The 22,780-nt window shown below is 46.0% G+C and overlaps 1 protein-coding gene across 5 annotated transcripts in view; it reads left to right on the top strand.

Moving 5' to 3' along the window:
- Window positions 1-22,780, top strand: part of LOC132832895 (ral guanine nucleotide dissociation stimulator-like) — a 219,862-nt gene that overhangs the window by 152,942 nt on the left and 44,140 nt on the right. For all 5 annotated transcript variants that reach the window (XM_060851104.1, XM_060851105.1, XM_060851107.1 and 2 more), the window contains 3 exons: window positions 10,970-11,044; window positions 12,922-13,118; window positions 21,512-21,645. In XM_060851104.1, the coding sequence (XP_060707087.1) occupies window positions 10,970-11,044; window positions 12,922-13,118; window positions 21,512-21,645 (406 nt within the window). The remainder of the gene's footprint in view (window positions 1-10,969; window positions 11,045-12,921; window positions 13,119-21,511; window positions 21,646-22,780) is intronic.

Raw genomic sequence — 22,780 nt, forward strand, 5'->3', positions numbered from 1 at the left:
CTCATTCCTGAAGAAGGGCTTATGCCCAAAACGTCGATTCTGCTGTTCCTTTGATGCTGCCTGACCTGCTGCGCTTTTCCAGCAACACATTTTTAAGCTCTGATCTCCAGCATCTGCAGTCCTCACTTTCTCCCATTCTCTCTGCAGCCATCTCTTTCAGTACTCTGGGTTGAAGATCATTGTGACTAGGGTTTCTCAATTTTCAGTCCTATTAATTTCTCCATTGCTACATTTTTGAATTAAATTCTTTACTTCCACACGAGGTGTTTGCTTTTTAATGACTTTTGGGAGTCTTGTGATATCTTCTGTGAGGACAGACAAAAAGAGGACTTCTCTGCACTGACTCTCTCTTTGGATTTTATAATTTCTCCCCAATAGATTTATATTTGCTGATATCTCCCTTTAGAAGCTTCTGTAATCATTGTTATATTTGTTACCATTTTACTTTCATAGTTTATTCTCTTTCTTTCTTGGTCCTACTTGGCTAAGTTCTAAAATTATCCCAATCCCCAGGCTTACCACTTGTTTTGGAAACTTTATATCACACCTCCTCTGAACTAGTGTGATATTTAGCTTTCCTTGCTAGGCATGGTTCTTTTGCTTAACCCTTTTGGGTATTTTTGCTAAAAAGGAATATATGTTTTGTTTTGTAAAGCAACATTATTTCTTTAAATAATAGCCTTGCCTATCTACTGTCTAACCTTTTGCAGAGGAACCTTGATTATCCGGCGTTCGATTATCCGAATACCAGATTATCCAGCAAGATTGCAAGATTCCGATGCTTAGCTAAACTATGTTACCTGGCATTCGATTAGCTGGACTTTCATTTACCCCCACCTGTGTCCATTGGATAACCGAGGTTCCTCTGTCGTCTGCTTTTCAATCCACTACAATTACTCACTTGTACTTGCAAAGGCAAGGACTGATTCGGGATAGTCATCATGGCTTTGTGCGTGGGAAATCGTGTCTCACTAACTTGATTGAGGTTTATTGGAGGAGTAACATGGAGGATTGATGAGGACAGAGTGATGGATGTGGACTTTAGTAAAGTGCTTGACAAGGTTCCACACGATAGACTGGTTAGCAAGGTTAGATAACACGGAATTACAGAGAAAGCTGGCCATTTGGATACAACATTGGCGACAAGGTAGAAGACAGAGGGTGGTGGTAGAGGGTTGCTTTTCAGACTGGAGGCCTGTGACCAGCAGTGTGCCACAAGGATCGGTGCTTGATCCATTGCTTTTCATCACTTATGCAAATAATTTGGTTGCAAACGTAGGAGGTACAGTTTGCAGATGATACCAAAATTAAAGGTGTAGTGGAGAGCGAAGAAGGTTACCTCAAGTACAATATGATCTCAATTAGATGGCCAATGGGTCAAGAAGTGGCAGATGGGGTTTAATTTACATAATTGTTAGGTGCTGCATTTTGGAAAAGCAAATCAGGGCAGGACTTATAAACTTAATGGGAAGGTCCTGGGGAGGATTGCTGACCTTGGGGTGCAGGTTCATAGTTCCTCAAAAGTGGAATTGCAGGTGGATAGAATAGTGAAGAAGACTTTGGGTACGCTTACCTTTCTTGGTCAGTGGATTGAGCGTAGGAGTTGGGAGCTGTACAGGATATTGGTGTGGCCACTCGTGGAATACTGTGTGCAACTCTGGTCTCCCTGCTATAGGAAGGATGCTGTAAAACTTGAAAAGGTTCAGAAAAGATTTACAAGGAAGTTGTCAGGGTTGGAGCTATAGAGAGAGCCTGAATGGACTGGGTCTATTTTCCCTGGTGGGTCAGAGGCTGAGAGGTAGCCTTTTAGAGGTTTAAAAAATCATGAGGGGCATGGATAGACAATAGACAAGGTCTTTTCCCTGGGGTCAGGGAGTACAAAACCACAGGGCATAGGTTTAATGTGAAAGGGAAAAGATTTAAAAGCGACCTAATGGGCAACTTTTTCATGCAGAGGATGGAGTGTGTATGGAATAAGCTGCCAGAGGAAGTGGAGGAGGCTGGTACAATTACAGCATTTAAAACGCATCTGGATGGGTACATGAATAGGAAGGGGTTAGAGAGATATGGGCCAAATGCTGGCAAATGGGCCTAGATTAATTTAGGATATCTGGGTCAGCATGGACAAGTTGGACTAAAGGGTCTGTTTCCATGCCGTACATCCCTATGACTATGACTGTCCCTGGTTTAAGGGTCTCTTTTTCAAGCTTAATGGAAAAGTCCCATGATGCAATGGTCAATATTCCGTAAAAGTTCTTCACAATTGGGTTATTAAATAGCCATTTTCATTTCATAATACCAGGACTCAGTGGTTAGCACTGCTGCTTCACAGCACCAGGGACCTGGATTCAAGTCTGTGAGGAGTTTGCACGTTCTCCTTGTGTCTGCGTGGGGGTTTGCTCTCAGTGCTCTGCTTTCTTCCCACAATGCAAAGATGCGCAGTTAAGGGTGGATTGGCCATACTCCATTGCCCCATGGCATCCAGGGATATGCAGGCTCGGTGGGTTAGCCATAGGAAATGCGGGGTTGCATCATGGTAACTGAGCTGGATTTGTTCTTCTGTTTTTTTTTTGTTAATCAAGATATTAGGTTGAGGTGGGGTGAAAAAACTAAACTATTACTAGTGACTGAAGGCCGTAGGCACAGATTTCAGGTGAGTGGCAAGAGAAACAGAAATAGCACAACTAGTGGTTGGCATTGGAAATGCGGGCTTTGAAATTGTGGATAAATACAATGGAGATAGGAAAAGGAAGGAAATGCAGAAAGAACAGGGAAGTGGGAATAGCTGGTTGATCTCTAAGTGAGTAATGAATGCCCTCCTACTGTGTTAGAATATTCTATTATAGTCTATTTTGTGTTTAAGACATATTTGTTGCAAGGGTTAACTGATATCATAGAAGAATCATAGGATCCCTACAGTGTGAAAATAGGCCCTTTGGCCCAACCACACTGACCCTCCGAAGAGTAACCCACCCAGACCCATTCCCCCTACCCTATTACTCTACATTTACCCCTGACTAACATCCCGAACCTATACGTCCCTGAATACTATGGGACAATTTAATATGGCCAATCCACCCTAACATGCACATCTTTGGACTATGGGAGGAAACCGGAGCACCCGGAGGAAATTCACAGAGAGAATGTGCAAACTCCACGCAGACAGTCGTCGAGGTGGGAATTGAACCCGGGCATCACAGTTAAAAGCAAAAGACCAGGACCTCTTGTGGCACTGTGATAGTAGCCTATCTCTGATCAAGGTGGCCTGGGTTCAAGACCCATCTACTCCATAGGTGTGTAATAGCGTCTCTGAGAGAGCTGGCTAGGAAAATACCTAAAATGAGTGCGGATGCTGAAATAGGAACAGAAAATGCTGGAATTGTTTAGAGTGAGTGAGTGAGGGAGTTACTGTTTTAGGTTTGATATGATTTCTTCAGGGTTCTCTGTCCTGTGGCATGGCAGCTCAGCGGTCAGCACTGTTGCCTGCCAGCACTACGGACCTGGGTTCAATCCCAGCCTTGGGCAACTGTCTGTGTGGGTTTCCTCCCACAGTCCAATGATGTGCAGGTTAGGGTGGATTGGCCATGCTAAATTGCCCCATTGTGTTCAAGGACAGTTAGGCTAGGTGTATTAGTCAGCGATAAATATAGACTAATGGGGAAATGGGTTTGAGCGGGAGAGTCAGGCCAAAGGGCCTGTTTCCACACTGTACGGTTTCTATGGTTCACAGTTCTGAGAAAGGGTCAGATCAAACTCAAAGTGTCAACTCTGTGTTTCTCTCTCTCTCGCAGACCTGCTGAGTTTCTCCAGCTTTTTGTTGACTGGTCCTCACGGCCAGTCGGATCGCTTTGCAAGATGTTTACACTTCAGGGCCTAGCTTGTTGATGTCATTGTTGGCAAGAGGAGCCTGGGGTTGTTTTGACTATCAGGAAATAATTGCTCCCTTATTAACTGCGAAGCTGTTAACTGCTCGCTGAGAAATAAGGTTGCTGGAAGTGGGTGCTGGTTTGACCGGTTTGGAAATGTTGTCACAAACAAGCTCATGTGGTGCGTTTGTGTGAAGGATATATATGTGTCTCACCCACCTTTGTTCCTTCTGCCAGTCCAGTACCCTAAAAGTTACCACTTTCCTCACCTGCACCAGCCCTTTCTGAAGACCAGCTGTGGCTTGTATTACCCAGCTTAAAATCCTGGAACTCCCTCCCTGCCAACAGTGTTGGTCTCCCAACATCATGTGGACTGCTGGGGTTCAGGAAGGCAGCTCGCCGCCAACCTCTCAACAACAACGTTAGGGAGGGGGCTCAGCCAGCAATGCACATGTCCCCGTAAATGAATGAAAGGAAAATAAGAACCCCTTAATTCCCAAGCCCGGACTCGGCACCCATTCTGCCCATGGCAGGGCATGTAGCTTCACCCATTGGGTGCGTCTCACCCACCATGGCCTGCAGGATGGTCCTGCAGATGAAGGGGGTGACCAGCAAACAGGAAGGAACGAGAACACTGGTGTGTCCTCTATTTAAGTTGGCTGTGTGCCAGTTTTTTGATGGTCAGGCATTAATGGTACGTTAAGGCGAAGGGTATGAATTGATTCTCAGTACTTTGGGAATCTCCTATCGTCCGCCAACCATCCAGCTCCAACTTTGCATTCTGTCTTACCACTCAGAGGCGCCCCCACCAGGCGGGAGGCTAGATGAGCAGGGATTCTCACTTTCGACCAGGGTGGATGGGGGTGGGGTTTATTGATGCTTTGCTCCTGGGCCTGGCCACAGTAGGAGAAAGTGAGGACTGCAGATGCTGGAGCTCAGAGCTGAAAATGTGTTGCTGGAAAAGCGCGGCAGGTCAGGCAGCATCCAAGGAGCAGGAGAGTCGATGTTTCGGCCAGAGCCCTTCTTCAGGAATAAGGAGAGTGTGCCAGGCAGGCTAAGATAAAAGGTAGGGAGGAGGGACTTGGGGGAGGGGGCGATGGAGATGTGATAGGTGGAAGGAGTTCAACGTGAGGGTGATAGGCCGGAGAGGTCAGGAAGAAGATTGCAGGTTAGGAAGGCGGTGCTGAGTTCGAGGGATTTGACTGAGAGGAGGGGAAATGACGAAACTGGAGAAATCTAAGTTCATCCCTTGTGGTTGGAGGGTTCCTAGGCGGAAGATGAGGCGCTCTTCCTCCAGCCGTCGTGTTGCTATGGTCTGGCAATGGAGGCGGCCAAGGACCTGCATGTCCTTGGTGGAGTGGGAGGGGGAGTTGAAGTGTTGAGCCACGGGGTGGTTGGGTTGGTTGGTCCGGATGTCCCAGAGGTGTTCCCTGAAACGTTCCTCAAGTAGACGGCCTGTATCCCCAATATAGAGGAGGCCACATCGGGTGCAGCGGATGGAGTAAATGATGTGTGTGGAGGTGCAGGTGAATTTGTGGTGGATATGGAAGGATCCCTTGGGGCCTTAGAGAGAAGTAAGGGGGGAGGTGTGGGCACAAGTTTTGCATTTCTTGCGGTTGCAGGGGAAGGTGCCGGGAGTGAAGGTTGGGCTGGTGTTGGGTGTGGACCTGGCCACAGTAGACCATTAACACACCCAAATATCAAGCAGACTGTTGGATCGAGTACTTATACCTCTTCTGTGTTTACGTCTGTGTTTCGTGGTCCCTGAAGAGGGAGTGTATGTTGTCCAATGGGGCCTTCCACATGTAATGCACACTCCAGGGACTGGAGAGCATTATCTCCCCCACCCCCAACCAGAACAACATTTTGGTGTTTCACTTTGAAATATTTTTTGAGTTGGTAACTCCGAAAATTGACTTCCTTTTCTTCGGCAGTGTCCGAACCCAGTTGGTCCTTGAGCAGTGTCCCCTTGCTAGGCCTCAAGCCTTTCTTGGGTAAAAAATGTCATTTTAGTTTAAATTTCAATCGCCTTTTGAAGCTGGAGCTGGTTACATTGTCTCTTTAAGGGCTAATTCTGCAGCTAATTGCCTAAGTTGCTGTAAGCTTTCTCAAAAGCACATGAAAAGACTTACCTGACTTCCTGCTTCCTGTTGTTTTGGCTTGGGCCCACTCTCAGGGTGCTCTAGGACAGGAAACAAGTAGTGCTCCCTCGGACCTCTCGGGCAACACAGTGGCTCAGTGGTTGACACTGCTGCCTCACAGCGCCAGAGACCCACGCTCGATTCCAGCCTCGGGCAACTGACTGTGTGGAGTTTGCACATTCTCCCCCTGTCCATGTGGGTTTCCTCCACCAAAAGAGCCCCAAAACATTGAAGGTTTTCAAGGAGTTAGATATACAGCCAATTCTTCTGTAACGCAATGGTTGCGTTCTTGTTAACGCAGCCCCGTGTTATAGAAAAGTCGCGCTTTAGAAGCCACACTGGCGATGTCATCGTGTTACGGCACATGGTTTTAAAGGTCATGCTATCAATAAAGCATCCCCAATTCATCAATCACATTACAGTGATTTCGTGTTGATGAAACCCTGCGTTATAACAGAACGACCTGTAGTTCCGAGGCCTAGAGTAAATAGACATGGTCCTTTCGCTCTGGTGGGAGAGTCCAGAACTAGACGGCATAGGTTTAGGGTGAGAGGGGAAAGATATAAAAGGGATTTAAGGGGCATTGTTTTCATGCAGAGGGTGGTACGTGTATGGAATGAACTGCCAGAGGGAGTGGTGGAGGCTGGTACAATTACAACATTTAAAGGCATCTGGATTGGCACATGACTAGGGTAGGTATCGGTCCAGTCAAGAATAGTAGTAGGAAGTTGTGCGTGGAGGCGGAGGAGATTGGAGAGACACTAAATCAATACTTTTCGTCAGTATTCACTCAGGAACAGGACACTGTTGCTGATGTGAATATTGAGTTGCAAGTGATTAGAATGGATGGCCTCGAGGTATGTAGGGAAGAGGTCTGGGGAATACTGGAAAGGATGAAAATAGATAAGTCCCCTGGGCCTGATGGCATTTATCCTAGGATCCTCTGGGAAGCTAGGGAGGAGATAGCGGAGCCATTGGCCTTGATTTTTATGTCATCGTTGCCTATGGGAATAGTGCCAGAAGACTGGAGGATAGCGAATGTGGTCCCCTTGTTCAAGAAGGGGAGTAGGGATAGCCCTAGTAACTATAGGCCAGTGAGTCTGACTTCTGTGGTGGGCAAAGTCTTAGAGAGAATTGTAAGGGATAGGATTTATCAACATCTGGATAGGAATAATGTGATCAAGGATAGTCAGCATGGTTTTGTGAAAGGCAGGTCGTGCCTCACAAACCTTATTGAGTTCTTTGAGAAGGTGACCAAGGAAGTGGACAAGAGTAAAGCAGTAGATGTGGTGTATATGGATTTTAGCGAGGCGTTCGATAAGATACCCCATGGCAGGCTAATGCAAAAACTACGGAGGTATGGCATTGAGGGTGCATTAGAGGTTTGGAATAGGAATTGGCTGGCTGGAAGGAGACACAGGGTAGTAGTTGATGGTATAGGTTCATCTTGGAGTGCAGTTACTAGCGGTGTTCCACAAGGATCTGTTTTGGGACCATTGCTGTTTGTCATTTTTATAAATGATCTAGAGGAGAGGCTTGAAGGCTGGGTGAGCAAGTTTGCGGATGACACGAAAGTCGGTGGAGTTGTGGACAGCAAAGAAGGATGTGACAGGTTGCAACAGGATATAGATAAGTTGCAGAGCTGGGCAGAAAGGTGGCAAATGGAGTTCAATGTAGCTAATTGTGAAGTCATTCACTTTGGTAGGAGTAACAAGAAGATGGATTACTGGGCTAATGGTAGACTACTTGGTAGTGTGGATGAGCGGAGGGATCTTGGTGTCCATGTACGCAGATCTCTGAAAGTTGCCATCCAGGTAAATAATGCTGTGAAGAAGGCATATGGTGTACTGGGCTTTATTGGTAGAGGAATTGAGTTCCGGAGTCCTGAGGTCATGCTGCAGTTGTATAAGACTCTGGTGCGGCCTCATCTGGAGTATTGTGTGCAGTTTTGGTCGCCATACTATAGGAAGGATGTGGAGGCATTGGAACGAGTGCAGAGGAGGTTTACCAGGATGTTGCCTGGTATGGTAGGAAAATCGTATGAGGAAAGACTGAGGCACTTGGGGCTGTTCTCATTGGAGAAAAGAAGGTTTAGGGGAGATTTGATAGAGGTGTACAAGATGATTAGGGGTTTAGATAGGGTTGACAGTGAGAACCTTTTTCCGCTAATGGAGTCAGCTGTTACTAGGGGACACAGTTTTAAATTAAGGGGTGGTAGGTATAGGAGAGATGTTAGGGGTAGATTCTTTACTCAGCGGGTTGTGAGTTCATGGAATGCCCTGCCAGTAGCAGTGGTGGACTCTCCCTCTTTATGGGCATTTAAGCGGGCATTGGATAAGTATATGGAGGTTATTGGGGTAGTGTAGGTTAGGTAGGCTTCGGTCGGCGCAACATCGAGGGCCGAAGGGCCTGTACTGCGCTGTATTTTTCTATGTTCTATGTTCTATGTTCTATGAATTGGAAAGGTTTAGAGGGATATGGGCCAAGTGCTGGCAAATGGGACTAGATTAGGATAAGACATCTGGTTCATGTGGAGGAGTTGGACTGGAGGGTCTGTTTCTGTGCTGTACATTGCTATGACTCGATGAATCTAAATTGATGGCGAAATTGAGCATCGAAGGATCTATGGGAAGAAAGCAGAGTTAACATTTTGAATCCAGTGACCCTTCATCAGAACATCCGTGTTGATAAGGAAAGCAGTTGTTGTTAGTATTGTTGAATAAAGGGAACTATGGAGCTATGAGGGAGGAGCTGGCCAAAGTTCAATGGTGCAATACCTTAGCAGGGATGACCGTGGAGGAACAATGGCGGGTATTTCTGTGTATAATGCAGAAGTTGCAGGATCAGTTCATTCCAAAAAGGAATAAAGATCCTAGGAGGAGGCATGGGCGGCCGTAGCTGATGAGGGAAGTTAAGAAACATATAAAGTTCAAAGAGAATAAGTATAACATAGCAAAGATAAGTGGGAAAACGAAGGACTGGGAAGCTTTTAAAGAACAACAGAGGATTACTAAGAAGGAAATACGCAGTGAAAAAATGAGGTACGAAGGTAAACTGGCCAAAAATATAAAGGAGGATAGTAAAAGCTTTTTTAGGTATGTGAAAGGCAAAAAAATGTTGAAGACTAAAATTGGGCCCTTGAAGACAGAAACAGGGGAATATATTACGGGGAACAAAGAAATGGCAGAAAAATTGAATTGGTACTTTAGATCTGTGTTCACTGGGGAAGACACAAGCAATCTCCCTGAGGTAACAGTGGCTGAAGGACCTGAACTTAAGGGAATTTATATTTGCCAGGAATTGGTGTTGGAGAGACTGTTAGGTCTGAAGGTTGATAAGTCCCCAGGGCCTAATGGTCTACATCCCAGGGTACTGAAGGAGGTGGCTCGAGAAATTGTGGATGTGTTGGTGATTATTTTCCAGAGTTCGGTAGATTCGGGATCAGTTCCTGCAGAGTGGAGGGTGGCTAATGTTATATCACTTTTTAAGAAAGGTGGGAGAGAAAAAGCAGGAAATTATAGACCAGTTAGTCTGACCTCAGTGGTGGGAAAGATGCTGGAGTCTATTATAAAGGATGAAATTACGACACATCTGGATAGTAGTAACAGGATAGGTCAGAGTCAGCATGGATTTATGAAGGGGAAATCATGCTTGACTAATCTTCTGGAATTTTTTGTGGATGTAACTCTGAAGATGGACGAGGGAGATCCAGTAGATGTAGTGTACCTGGATTTTCAGAAAGCTTTTGATAAAGTCCCACATAGGAGGTTAGTGAGCAAAATTAGGGCTCATGGTCTTGGGGGCAAAGTACTAACTTGGATTCAAAGTTGGTTGGCTGATAGGAAACAAAGAGTAGTGATAAATGGCTTCATTTCGGAATGGCAGGCAGTGACCAGTGGGGTACGGCAGGGATCAGTACTGGGACTGCAGATTTTTACAATATATGTTAGTGATATAGAAGATGGTATTAGCAATAACATTAGCAAATTTGCTGATGATACTAGGCTGGGTGGCAGGGTGAAATGTGATGAGGATGTTAGGAGATTACAGGGTGACCTGGACAAGTTAGGTGAGTGGTCAGATGCATGGCAGATGCAGTTTAATGTGGGTAAATGTATGGTTATTCACTTTGGTGGCAAGAGCAGGAAGGCAGATTACTACCTAAATGGAATCAATTTAGGTAAAGGGGCAGTACAGAGAGATCTGGGTGTTCTTGTACACCAGTCAATGAAGGTAAGCATGCAGGTACAGCAGGTAGTGAAGAAGGCTAATAGCATGCTGGCCTTCATAACAAGAGAGATGGAGTATAGAAGCAAAGAGGTTCTTCTGCAGTTGTAGAGGGCCCTGGTGAGACCACACCTGGAGTACTGTGTGCAGTTCTGGTCTCCAAATTTGAGGAAAGACATTCTGGCTATTGAGGGAGTGTAGCGTAGGTTCATGAGGTCAATTCCTGGAATGGCGGGATTACCTTACACTTAAAAACTGGAGCGACTGGGCTTGTATACCCTTGAGTTTAGAAGACTGAGAGGGGATCTGATTGAGACATATAAGATTATTAAAGGATTGGACACTCTGGAGGCATGACACAGGTTTCCGCTGATGGGTGAGTGCCGAACCAGAGGACACAGCTTAAAAATACGGGGTAGACCATTTAGGAGAGAGAGATGAGGAGAAACTTTTTCACCCAGAGAGTGGTGGCTGTGTGGAATGCTCTGCCCCAGAGGGCAGTGGAGGCCCAGTCTCTGGATTCATTTAAGAAAGAGTTGGATAGAGCTCTCAATGATAGTGGAATCAAGGGTTATGGAGATAAGGCAGGAACAGGATACTGATTAAGGATGATCAGCCATGATCATATTGAATGGTGGTGCAGGTTCGAAGGGCAGAATGGCCTACTCCTGCACCTATTGTCTATTGTAACTGATCGGTCATGAGTTTAATGTATTCCTCCTTCTATCCATGTAGGCTGGACCACTTAAAACGAGAACTAGGAGAGACCACAGACTGCTGTTCATTAAACGATTGGGACCATCTTCGACAGTAAGTTTTGACGCTTTTCATTTGCTCTTTTGCTTATTGGAGAGTTCTTTCCTGCAATCGTTCATTCAAAGCCACCAGGAGGTGCCTAATCAGGGAACTCATTCCCACTCCAAAAGCCTAAAAGGAAAGATGAACGGGTTATATAAGTGATCATGAACCAGTGTGAGAGGAAGACTTAGGCCCCAGGACCTTACAAAGCACTTGACAACCAATGTAGAATTCTGCCGTCATGGTTCAGAAAGCAGCACATTCACCTCGACAGAAGGAGGTTGTGGTTTCAAAGGCCAACTCCAGAGACGTGAAGCTAAATGTCCCAGTTGATACACCCAGTGCAATACTGAGGGAGTGCAGCACTGTTGGGAGTGGCATCTTTTGAATGAGCCAGAGCCAGTTCATCACCTCAGTGGGGAATTGCAAAGCCTATGACTGGGAAGAGCTGGCCAGCTAACTTTGGTTGAGATTTCTACTTCCTCTTCACGACACATCAGTTGGTTTTAATAATTTACAGCTGGAGGGCATGAATTGAGGTTTCAGATCTAAAATGACACTCATTGAAACCAGATTTAGGAGGTACATGCTTTTGATGTTGCACACTATAAATAAATGTTACATTGAGTAATTAATTCCTAGTATTATTGTTCAACTATTGGAATATAACTCAATCCCTATCCTAGAGTCATTGAACTGTATAGAATGGACAAAAATCTTTCAGTCCAACTCTTCTGTGCTGACCAGATATCCTCACCTAATCTAGCCCCATTTGCCAGCATTTGACCCATATCTCTCTAAACCCTTGCTATTCATATACCCATCCAGATGCCTTTTAAATGCTGTAATTGTACCAGCCTCCACCACTTCCTCTGACAGCTCATTCCATACACACACCATTCTCTATTTGAAAAAGTTGCCCTTTAGGTCCCATTTAAATCTTTCCCCTCTCACCCTAAACCTAAGCTCTCAAGTTCAGGACTCCCCCACACCAGGGAAAAGACCTTTTCTATTTATCCTATCCATGCCCCTCATTATTTTATAAACCTCTATGAGGTCACTCCTCAGCCTCCGGTGCTCCAGAGAAAATAGACCCAGCCTATTCAGCCTCTCTCGATAAGCCCAAATCCTCCAAACCTGGCAACATCCTTGTAAAAGTTTTCTGAACTCTTTCAAGTTTAACTTAATTTTAATAGGAAGGGGACTGGAATTGCACGCAATATTCCAAACCAATGTCCTGTACAGCTGCAACGTGACCTCCCAACTCCTATACTCAATGCACTGACCAATAAAGGCAAGCACACCAAACGCCTTTTCTATTGTCCTATCTACCTGCATCTCCACTTTCAAGGAACTATGAACCTGCATGCCAAAGCCTCTATGTTCAGCGACACTCCCGAAGACCTTAGCGTTAAGTGGATAAGTCCTGCCCTGATTTGCCTTTCCAAAATGCAGCACCTCACATTTATCAAAATGGTGGCACGGTGGCACAGTGGTTAGCACTGCTGCCTCACAGCGCTAGAGACCTGGGTTTAATTCCCGCCTCAGGCGACTGACTGTGTGGAGCTTGCACGTTCTCCCCGTGTCTGCGTGGGTTTCCTCCGGGTGCTCCGGTTTCCTCCCACAATCCAAAGATGTGCGGGTCAGGTGAATTGGCCATGCTAAATTGCCCGTAGTGTTAGGTAAGGGGCAAATGTAGGGGTATGGGTGTGTTGCGCTTTGGCGGGTCGGTGTGGACTTGTTGGGCCGAAGGGCCTGTTTCCACACTGTAAGTAATCCGATCTGAACTCCATTTGCCACTCCTCAGCCCGTTGGCCCATCTGATCAAGGTCATAGAATCAAACAGACCCAAGGTCCCGTCTCCTAACTGCCCTGCCTTCACGTTGCAGCACGGCCTCCTCTGTTTTCTCCACGTGGCTAGAACAGTACTCGGAAGATTTTCTCAGCCTGGATGGTGACTGCCTGCAGCGCCTGGTGCTTTATATCCGACAGGAATGCCGGGGCTCGGATCTGGAGCGGCGAGCTGAAGAACTCCTGTTACAGAATGAGAGTCTGTCCATCAGCGATGGGAGAGTACCGACCGATGGTATGCCATCTAGTCTGTGTTTCTTCGATGTTCACTGAAGTATTACTGTATTTGATGTGTCAAAGTGATGAACACCATGAGTGAGTTTGGCAGGGACACACAGGAGAAACTCTTTCCCTCCAGGTCACAGATCCACTCCCCCCCTCCCCGGGACTTCAGAATGTACTAACTGTCCCTTCATGGGAGCTGGGTTGTGACTGGGAACTCTTTCCCTGAGAATTGCCCCCCTTAAATCAGCGGGGTGATGATGCTACAACAGCGGTACTGTTGATTACCCCCCCATCCCATAAACAGCTCTGTGAGATTGCCACCACTGGCAGTACAATGCGATTAGCCCAGTGAGCAGCACTCCATCCCATAACAACACTCTCTACCTTCTTACAACACTGTCTAATTACCCCCAACACACTCACTAACTCATCCACAAGACTCTAATAACCCCCCCAAAACACTCTAATTATCAATTAACAACACTGTCGATTTACCCCCCAATAACACTCTCTAATTACCCCACAACAGCACTCTGTCACTATCCCCAAACAACACTTTCTCACTGCCCCCCAACAACACCCTTTAATTACCTACTAACAACACTCTAATTACCCCAAACAACACTCTCTTATTACCCACTAACAACACCCTAATTACCCCAAACAACACTCTCTTATTACCCACTAACAACACTCTAATTACCCCAAACATCGCTCTCTAATTACCCACTAACAACACTGTAATTACCTATAACAACACTTTCTTATTACCTCCTAACAACACCCTAATTACCCCAAAAACACTCTTTTATTACCCACTAACAACACTCTAATTACCCACTAACAACACTCTCTTATTACCCACTAACAACACCCTAATTACCCCAAAAACACACTCTTATTACCCAATAGCAACACTCTAATTACCCACTAACAACACTCTCTTATTACCCACTAACAACACCCTAATTACCCCAAAAACACACTCTTATTACCCAATAGCAACACTCTAATTACCCACTAACAACACTCTCTAATTACCCCAAACAACACTCTCATTTTACCCCTTAACAACACTGTAATTACCCCAAACAACACTCTTTAATGCCCACTAACAACACTCTAATTACCCACTAACAACACCCTCTTATTACCCACTAACAACACTGTAATTACCCCATAACATTGCTCTCTTATTACCCACTAACAACACTGTAATTACCTATAACAACACTTTCTTATTACCCACTAACAACACTTTTTTATTACCCACCAATACTCTAATTACCCCAAACAACACTCCCTTATTACCCACTAACAACACTCTAATTACCACAAAAAACTCTCTCTTGTTACCCACTAACAACACTCTAATTAGCCCATAACAACACTCTCTAATTACCCACTAACAACACTCCCTTATTACTCACTAACATTTCCTCATTTCCCCCAACAAAACTCTTTAATTACCCCAATAACCCTCTCATTGCCCCAACAACACTCTAATTACCCCCAACAACACTTTCTAATTACCCCCAACAACACTCTCTAATTCCCCCAATAACACTCTCTCATTGCCCCAAACAACACTCTCTAATTACCCCAATAACACTGTCTCATTGCCCCCTAACAACACTCTGTAATTACCCCAACAATACTCTCTAGTTACCCCCAACAACACTCTCTAATTACCCCAATGAAATTCTCTAATTAACCCCAAAACACACTTTAATCACCCCTAATAACACTCTCGAATTACCCCCAACAACATTCCCTCATTACTCCCCCAACAACACTCCCTAATTACTCCAGCACTCTCTAATTAACCCCAACACTCTCTTATTAACCCGCAACTACATTCTTTAATTACCCCCAAAATCACTCTCTAATTACCCCTAACAACACTCTCTAATTACCCCTAACAACACTCTCTAATTACCCCCATAACACTCTCTAGTTCCCCCTAACAACACTCTCTAATTACCCCCAATCAACACTCTCTAATTACCTCCAACTTCACTGTCTAATTACCCATAACAACTCTATCTAATTACCCCCAACAACAGTCTCTAATTCTCCCTAACAACACTCTCTAATTACCCCCCAACAACACTCTCTAATTACCCTGACACTCTCTAATTACCCTGCAACAATTCTCTCTAATTACCCCAAAATACTTCCTCATTACCCCCAACAACTCTCGAAATACCCCTAACAACACTCTCTGACCCAGAGTTTGGGTTGAATTTGTGGTAAGACTGTTTGTTCTAATCCTTGCATTACCGCTTCTGCTATGAGTCCAGAGATGGGTGAGCCCATGGGTGTGCCGTTGATTTGTTCATGTATTTGGCTGTTGAATGTGAAGTGTGTTGTGAGGCACCAATAGGATAAGCAACACACTGAGGAACCTACAAAAAAACAGACAGATAACCAGGTATGACCTACAGCGAATTAAACCTGAAAACAACAACACCCCCAGATTCGATGGGCTACCGAAAGTGCACAAACCAGACATCCCACTCAGACCCATAGTATCACTACCAGGGACACCATCACACAAACTGGCTAAAGAACTACAGCAGAAACTGAAACACCTGATCAGCGGATCCAGACACTCTATACAGTCAACACAGGAATTCTTGGACATCATCAGAAATATACACATAGACAAGGAAGAAACCATGGTCTCATTCGATGTAACGGCACTGTTCACCTCTATCGACAAAACCCTAGTCAGAGAAACAATAGCCAACCTGCTGGACATACAGAATAGACAACAGGACGGTGAACCTATGAACAAAGACTGCATACTCAAACTACTGGACCTGTGCCTCACAACACACTTCACATTCAACAACCAAATATATGAACAAATCAACGGCACACCCATGGGCTCACCCATCTCCGGACTCATAGCAGAAGCAGTAATGCAAGTGTTAGAACAAACAGTCTTACCGCAAATTCAACCCAAACTCTGGGTCAGATATGTGGATGACACCTTTGTAATCATTAAAAACACAGAAATAGAGAACACACATTGGATCATCAACGCCACACTCACAGGAATCCGATTCACTAGAGAGGAAGAAAAGGACAACCAACTCCCATTCCTAGACGTGATGGTACAGAGAACACCGAACGGAGAATTCGCCACACTACCATACATCAGGAGCATTTCTGAACTGACAGCCAGACTACTGCGACCACTAGGACTCATAACAGCACACAAACCAACAGCCACTCTCAGACAACAACTCACCAGGACGAAGGACCCGATACCCAGCATGAGCAAAACCAACGTAGTGTACAAAATCCCATGCAAGGACTGCACAAAACACTACATAGGACAACCAGGAAGACAGCTAACGATCCGCATTCATGAACACCAACTAGCCACGAAACAACATGACCAGCTATCCTTAGTAGCCACACACGCAGATGACAAGCAACATGAATTCGACTGGGACAACACTACTGTTATAGGACAAGCCAAACAGAACAGCCAGGGAATTCCTAGAGGCATGGCACTCATCCACAGATTCAATCAATAAGCACATCGACCTGGACCCAATATACCAGCCACTGCAACGGACAGCTGGAACTGACAACCGGAAGTGGCAGGTACAAACCACTACAAATGCCGGAGGAAACATCACAGAAGCGCTTCACAAGAGGCTCCCAAACACTGAGGATGTCACCTAGACAGGGGACGAAACGTCTGCAACACAAATTTCCAGCTCGGCGAACAGAACCACAACAATGAGCACCCGAGCTACAAATCTTCTCACAAACTTTGTACCCCCCAACAACATTCCCTCATTACCCCCCCAACAAAACTCTCTAATTACCCCCAACAATGCTTTCTTATTACACCCAACAATCCTCTCTAATTACCCTCCAACAACACTCTCTAATTACCCCAATAACACTCTCTAATTACCCCCCCAACAACACTCGCTAATTACCCCAACAACACTCTCTCATTGCCCCCCTAACAACACTCTGTAATTACTCCAACAATACTCTCTAATTACCCCAACAACACTCTCTAATTACCCCAATAACACTCTCTCATTGTCCCCTACAACACTCTCTCATTGCCCCCAACAACACTGTAATTACTCCAATAACACTCTCTAATTACCCCAACACTTTCTAATTACCCCCCAACAACACTCTCTAATTACTCCAATAACACACTCATTACCCCCAACAACACTCTAATTACCCCCCGACAACACTCTCTGCTTACCCCTAACAATGCTCTCTAATTACCCTCCCAACAACACTCTCTAATTCCCCCAACAACGCTCTCTAATTACCCCATCAACACTCTCTAATTACCCCAACAACACTCTCTCATTGCCCCTGAACAACACTCTGTAATTACTCCAACAACACTCTCTAATTACCCCCAACACTTTCTAATTACGCCCCAACAACACTCTCTAATTACCTCCAACAATACTCTAATTACCCTCAACAACACTCTCAAGTTACCCCAACAACAAATGCTAATTACCCCCAAACAACACTCTCTAATCACCCCCAACAACACTCTCAAGTTACCCCAACAACAAATGCTAATTACCCCAAACAACACTCTCTAATCACCCCCAACAACACTCTCTAGTTACCCCTCAACCGGACTCTCTCATTACCCCAACAACACACTCTAATTGCCCCAGAACACTCTCTAATTACCCACCACACACACTAATTGCCCCCCACAACACTCTCTAATTACCCCCCCAATAACACTGTCTAGTTACCCCTCTAAAAAGCACTCTCTGATTACCTCCTCCAAGATCACTGTCTGAACCCCCTGTTTCCTAACTGTGTTGTGGGATTAACACCAAACCAAATTAATTCAGGCAGAGTGTGAACCCTCAAACATGCTGAAACGACGACAGATTAGGGTTAGAGTTAGGAAGTTTCGAGAGAAAATGAAGGCTGGGTGATACTTTTTTTGAGGATGTTTATTAACGTGTGGTACCAGGCGAAGCAGGGAAATGGTGCAATAACTGAGGTCACACAATGGAGAAAAAACAGTTTGAGAAAGTGAAACAAGAGGACATTGGCCAATCTGTGTCTGTCAACCCAACTCCATCTGTCTGCCCAGCTCTCAAATGCCAGTATTAGTTATTTGTAATTTCTTAAGTTAGAGTGTGGCTTAGTTGATTCAGGGACCAAATTCCCGAATCTACGACATGCAGGTTGACGATGGTACATTAGAGAACATCACTCAAAGGGATGATAGGGGAAAGGTAATTGCCAACATAGAATCACCTGCAGTGTGGAAGCAAGCTGTTCGGTCCATCCCACCAAGATGCCACCCCTCCCCTCCATTTCCCATGGCCAATCCACCCTAACTTACACATCTTTGGATTGTGAGGGAAACTGACACAGGGAGAGATCGTATAAACCCCACGCCGACAGTCAGCCGAGGCTGGGATTGAACCCGGCTCCCTGGCGCTGTGGGGCAGCAGTGCTAACCACTGAGCCACCATGCCACCCACCTTCGAAAGCGTGCATGGGTGAACTGCACCAATTGTTCCTTCTTTCGTCTGACACAAGAATAAAATGGGAAAGGTGGCCAGATTGTGGTTCACAAGGGAAATTAGAGATGGTATTAGATCCAAGAGAGGAGCATACAAATTAGCTAGAAAACATAGAGACAAGAATTTAGCAAAAGAGGAATCGATTAAGAAAGAAAAAACCCCATTATAGCACTCTGAGAACTTAAGTGCTGACGATAAAAGGTTCGATAGGTATGTGAAGGAAAAAAGACTGGTGAAGATGAATGAAGGCCCTTACAGAAGAATTCCTAACGGTGAATACATAAATGACTGACTGACTAAAGACATAGTTTGGTTCTGTGTTCACAAAGGAGGGCACAAATAGCATGCTAGAGATGTTAGTGAACACATCTATTAGTGACTGGGAGGAGCTGAAGTTAGAAGAACAGAAATTTCTGGTTGGAACTCAACCAGCCTGGGGTGGCACGGTGGCACAGTGGTTAGCACTGCTGCCTCACAGCGCTAGAGACCCGGGTTCAATTCCCGCCTCAGGCGACTGACTGTGTGGAGTTTGTACATTCTCCCCGTGTCTGTGTGGGTTTCCTCCCACAGTCCAAAGATGTGTGGGTCAGGTGAATTGGCCATGCTAAATTGCCCGCAGTGTGAGGTAAGGGGTAAATGTAGGGGAATGGGTGGGTTGTGCTTTGGCAGGTCGGTGTGGATTTGTTGGGCCGAAGGGCCTGTTTCCACACTGTAAGTAATCTAATCTAATCTGTGCGCAGACAGCAGAGTGTTAATGAAGAAAGATCACTGAAAATGATAATGCTACTTTCCTTCCACAGCTGCTACCAGACCGGCTGAGTTTCTCTCGCCATTTCTGCTTTTGTTTCAGCTTCTGGCATTTGCAGTTTTATTGTGTGAGGAAATGGTGTTGGGGCAATTGATGAAATTAACCATGATTAATTCCCAGGGCTTCATAATCTACATCCCAGAGAACGTAAGGAAGGGGGGAGCGGGGTGAGGGGCCCGAGAAATAGTGGATACATTGGGGGTCATCTTCCAAGAACCTTTTGACTCGGGAACAGTTCCTGCAGACCGGAGAGCAGCTAACGTCACCCCACTTTTAAAGAGAGGAGTTACAAACCAGTCAGGCTGCTGTCAGTAGAGGGGGAAGTGCTAGGGTCGCTTGTAAAAGAACTAAGAAGGGAGCATGTGGATTTGCAAAAGGGAAAGCATCGACTGGAATTCTGTGAGAATGTGACGGAGAAAAGACCTGGATGAGGGGAAGCCAGTAGATGTGGTATATTTGAACTTTCAGGCACCTTTTCCCCAGCTCTGAGGCCTGTCTCAGAGTTCGATAATTCTGGGGCATGGCCACTGTCCTTTCAGTTGCCTTTCCAAAAAAAAAACAACAGATGTGTGAATATTTATTTAATTTTTGTCAGCTTTTGTAGGAACGCTGTGTTTTTAACCCTTTCCCTGCTCCTCCTGAATGACTGAGGCCTACGCTCTCTCCTCTCCCCAGACTCCCAGTTCAAGAACTGAGCCCTGCTCGCTTTCTCCCCGAAACCCCCTCGAGAGAATCCCGTAGCTCCCAGATTTTCACACACAGGGGTGGGCTCACCCTGGGTCACAGCGGGAAAATGGTTGGGAAGCAACGTCAGGGAACAAGACTGGGCAGCAGGAGGCCGTTCGGCCTATCGTGCTTGCGCCTTTGAAAGAGCCGTCCCACTGGTCTCACTCCTGCTGCGTTATTATTTATAGCGATGCATCACCGATGGTGCTAAGTCGGGGCATGGCAACTGGAAGGCACCCTATTTTGTTTCTCAACCTCGTGTCGATGCTAAAGGAGACCCTGGTTGATTTCTGACCACACTCTGTGACCCAGTGTTTGTCCCATATCCCGGAACGCGTTTGGTCACCAAAAGTCATAGAAACATGGAAATTAGGAACAGGATTAGGCCATACAGCCCTTTGAGACTGCTCCACCAGTCGATATCGAAATACCTCCACGGAGGCCGGCACTCAGTTACCCTTTGTTTCTATTTGACTCGAACACTGCCTCATTCAGAGTCAGGTACGAGAGCGTCACTGTCCCTTTTTTTAATGTCAGCCAGAGCTTCCTGATTGGACAGGATTAACAGCCCCAGTCAGGGGACTCACATTCTGGCTGATCGCGTTACAATCACTTCACAATATGATTATGGGCGGACCCACTACCTCAGTGCTCGCTGCCTCTCAAATCTGAAAAAAAAAATAAGAATCTATTCCTCTCCTACTCAATCACCGACTTCAAGTGCACGGGTGACCCCAGCATCAACAGGTATTTCTTAGTGGAAGACGTTTCATAGAACCCCGACAGTGTAGAGTCAGGCCATTTGGCCCATCGACGCCACACCGGCCCTCCTCGAAGAACATCTTCACCCAGACTCGCCCACATGCCTCTATCCCTGCATGGCTAACCCACCCAACCTGCACACCATGGGGCAGTTTGCCATGGCCAATCTGTGGGTAATAGAACGTGGCCAATCCGCCCTAATCTTTGGACTCTGGGAGGAAACCCACACTGACGCCAGGAAAGTGGGCAAACTCCATGCAGGCAGTTGCCTAAGGGTAGAATTGAACCTTGGTTCCTGGTGCTATGAGGCAGCAGTGTTAACCACTGGGCCACTGTGCCACCCTTTCAGGCTTTTCCCAGCCTTTGTGTGGAGAAGTGCTTCGGAATTTTTCTCCCACCCTAAGACCGTGACCCACCTTCCTCAGTTTGAGAGTTTGGTGGAACTAGCTCCACTCCATCTGCACTGTTGGTTTGGGATGCTCCCGCTGATATGTGTACAGCTCGGTATTTATCCGTGTCCCAGTGATGAATGTTTCCGATTGACAGTTCAGGACCAGGAGGGCCACGAGCTGACCCAGGCTGAGGAGACTGAGACCAAGCCTCAGCAGAAAGAGGAAACAGTCGATATCCTGACCTTCACGGCAGATGTGACGGCCGCGCAGCTGACTATGATCGAAGCGGTGAGTCCTGAATCTTGATTCACTCTGTAAACCCCATTATCCGATAATCAGGCAACGCAGGCAGGTGGCCAGTAGGCCAGGCTAGTACCGCCACACAAAGAGAGAGAGAGACGGAGACGGAGACAGAGACAGAATGAGAGAGACGGAGACAGAGAGAGGGAGGGAGACAGAGAGGGGGATGAGAGAGAGGTCGGGGGAGAGAGACAGAGATGGAGAGAGAGAGAGGTGGAGATGGAGACGATGGGGGAGAGAACGGAGACAGAGAGAGAGAGAGGAAGGGGAGAGGGAGACAGAGAGAGAGAGAGGAAGGGAGACAGGGAGGAGAGAGAGAGGGAGAGAGGGAGAGGGAGAGACGGAGATAGGCAGAGAAAGAGATAGACAAAGAGGGTGATAGAGACAGAGAGAGGGAGGGGGAAGAGAGAGAGGGGGAGATAGAGAGGGAGACAGAAAGAGAGATAGAGATAGAGAGAGAAGGAGAGGGACGTGGACAGAAAGAGAGGGGGGGGAAGAGAGATTGAGACAAAGAGACAGAGGGGGAGATAGATAGACGGATAGATGGATAGATAGATGGATGGATGGATAGATAGATAGATAGATAGATAGATAGATAGATAGATAGATAAATAGATAGATAGATCGCTCAGTGTACCAAAGAGAGTTCCCAACCCTTACTCTAATCCCCTGAGGCTGGAGAAGCTGGGGATTAAGTAAGGGTTGTTGAGTGGGTACCACATTCTGATGGGTTGAATCAAGTTGGTAAAGAAAACCTCTTGCCATTATCTAAAGAGGCCAGGGACAAGTCAACTCAGATTTAATCTTTTGGTGGCAAGGGGATGGATAAGGGGATGCGAGATTTAACCATTCTGTACAGCAAAGTAGTAATGAATATTGTAACCCACGGACTGATTTGTGTTGGGAACGGACTCCCTGAGAAAGTAGTGGATACACTTACGGGTAGAGTGTTTGACAGACATTTAGATAAGTCCATGAATAGGAAATGTTGGGAGGAATATGGGCCAGGAGCAGGCAGGTGGGAATAGTTTAGTTTGGGACTGTGGTCAGCATGGACTGGTTGGAATGAAGGGTTTGTTTCCGTGACTCTATTAGCACATTGCCTGTGAAAGGTGATGGAAGT

The sequence above is a fragment of the Hemiscyllium ocellatum genome, chromosome 35 (assembly GCF_020745735.1).
Source record: "Hemiscyllium ocellatum isolate sHemOce1 chromosome 35, sHemOce1.pat.X.cur, whole genome shotgun sequence".
Lineage (NCBI taxonomy): Eukaryota > Metazoa > Chordata > Chondrichthyes > Orectolobiformes > Hemiscylliidae > Hemiscyllium > Hemiscyllium ocellatum.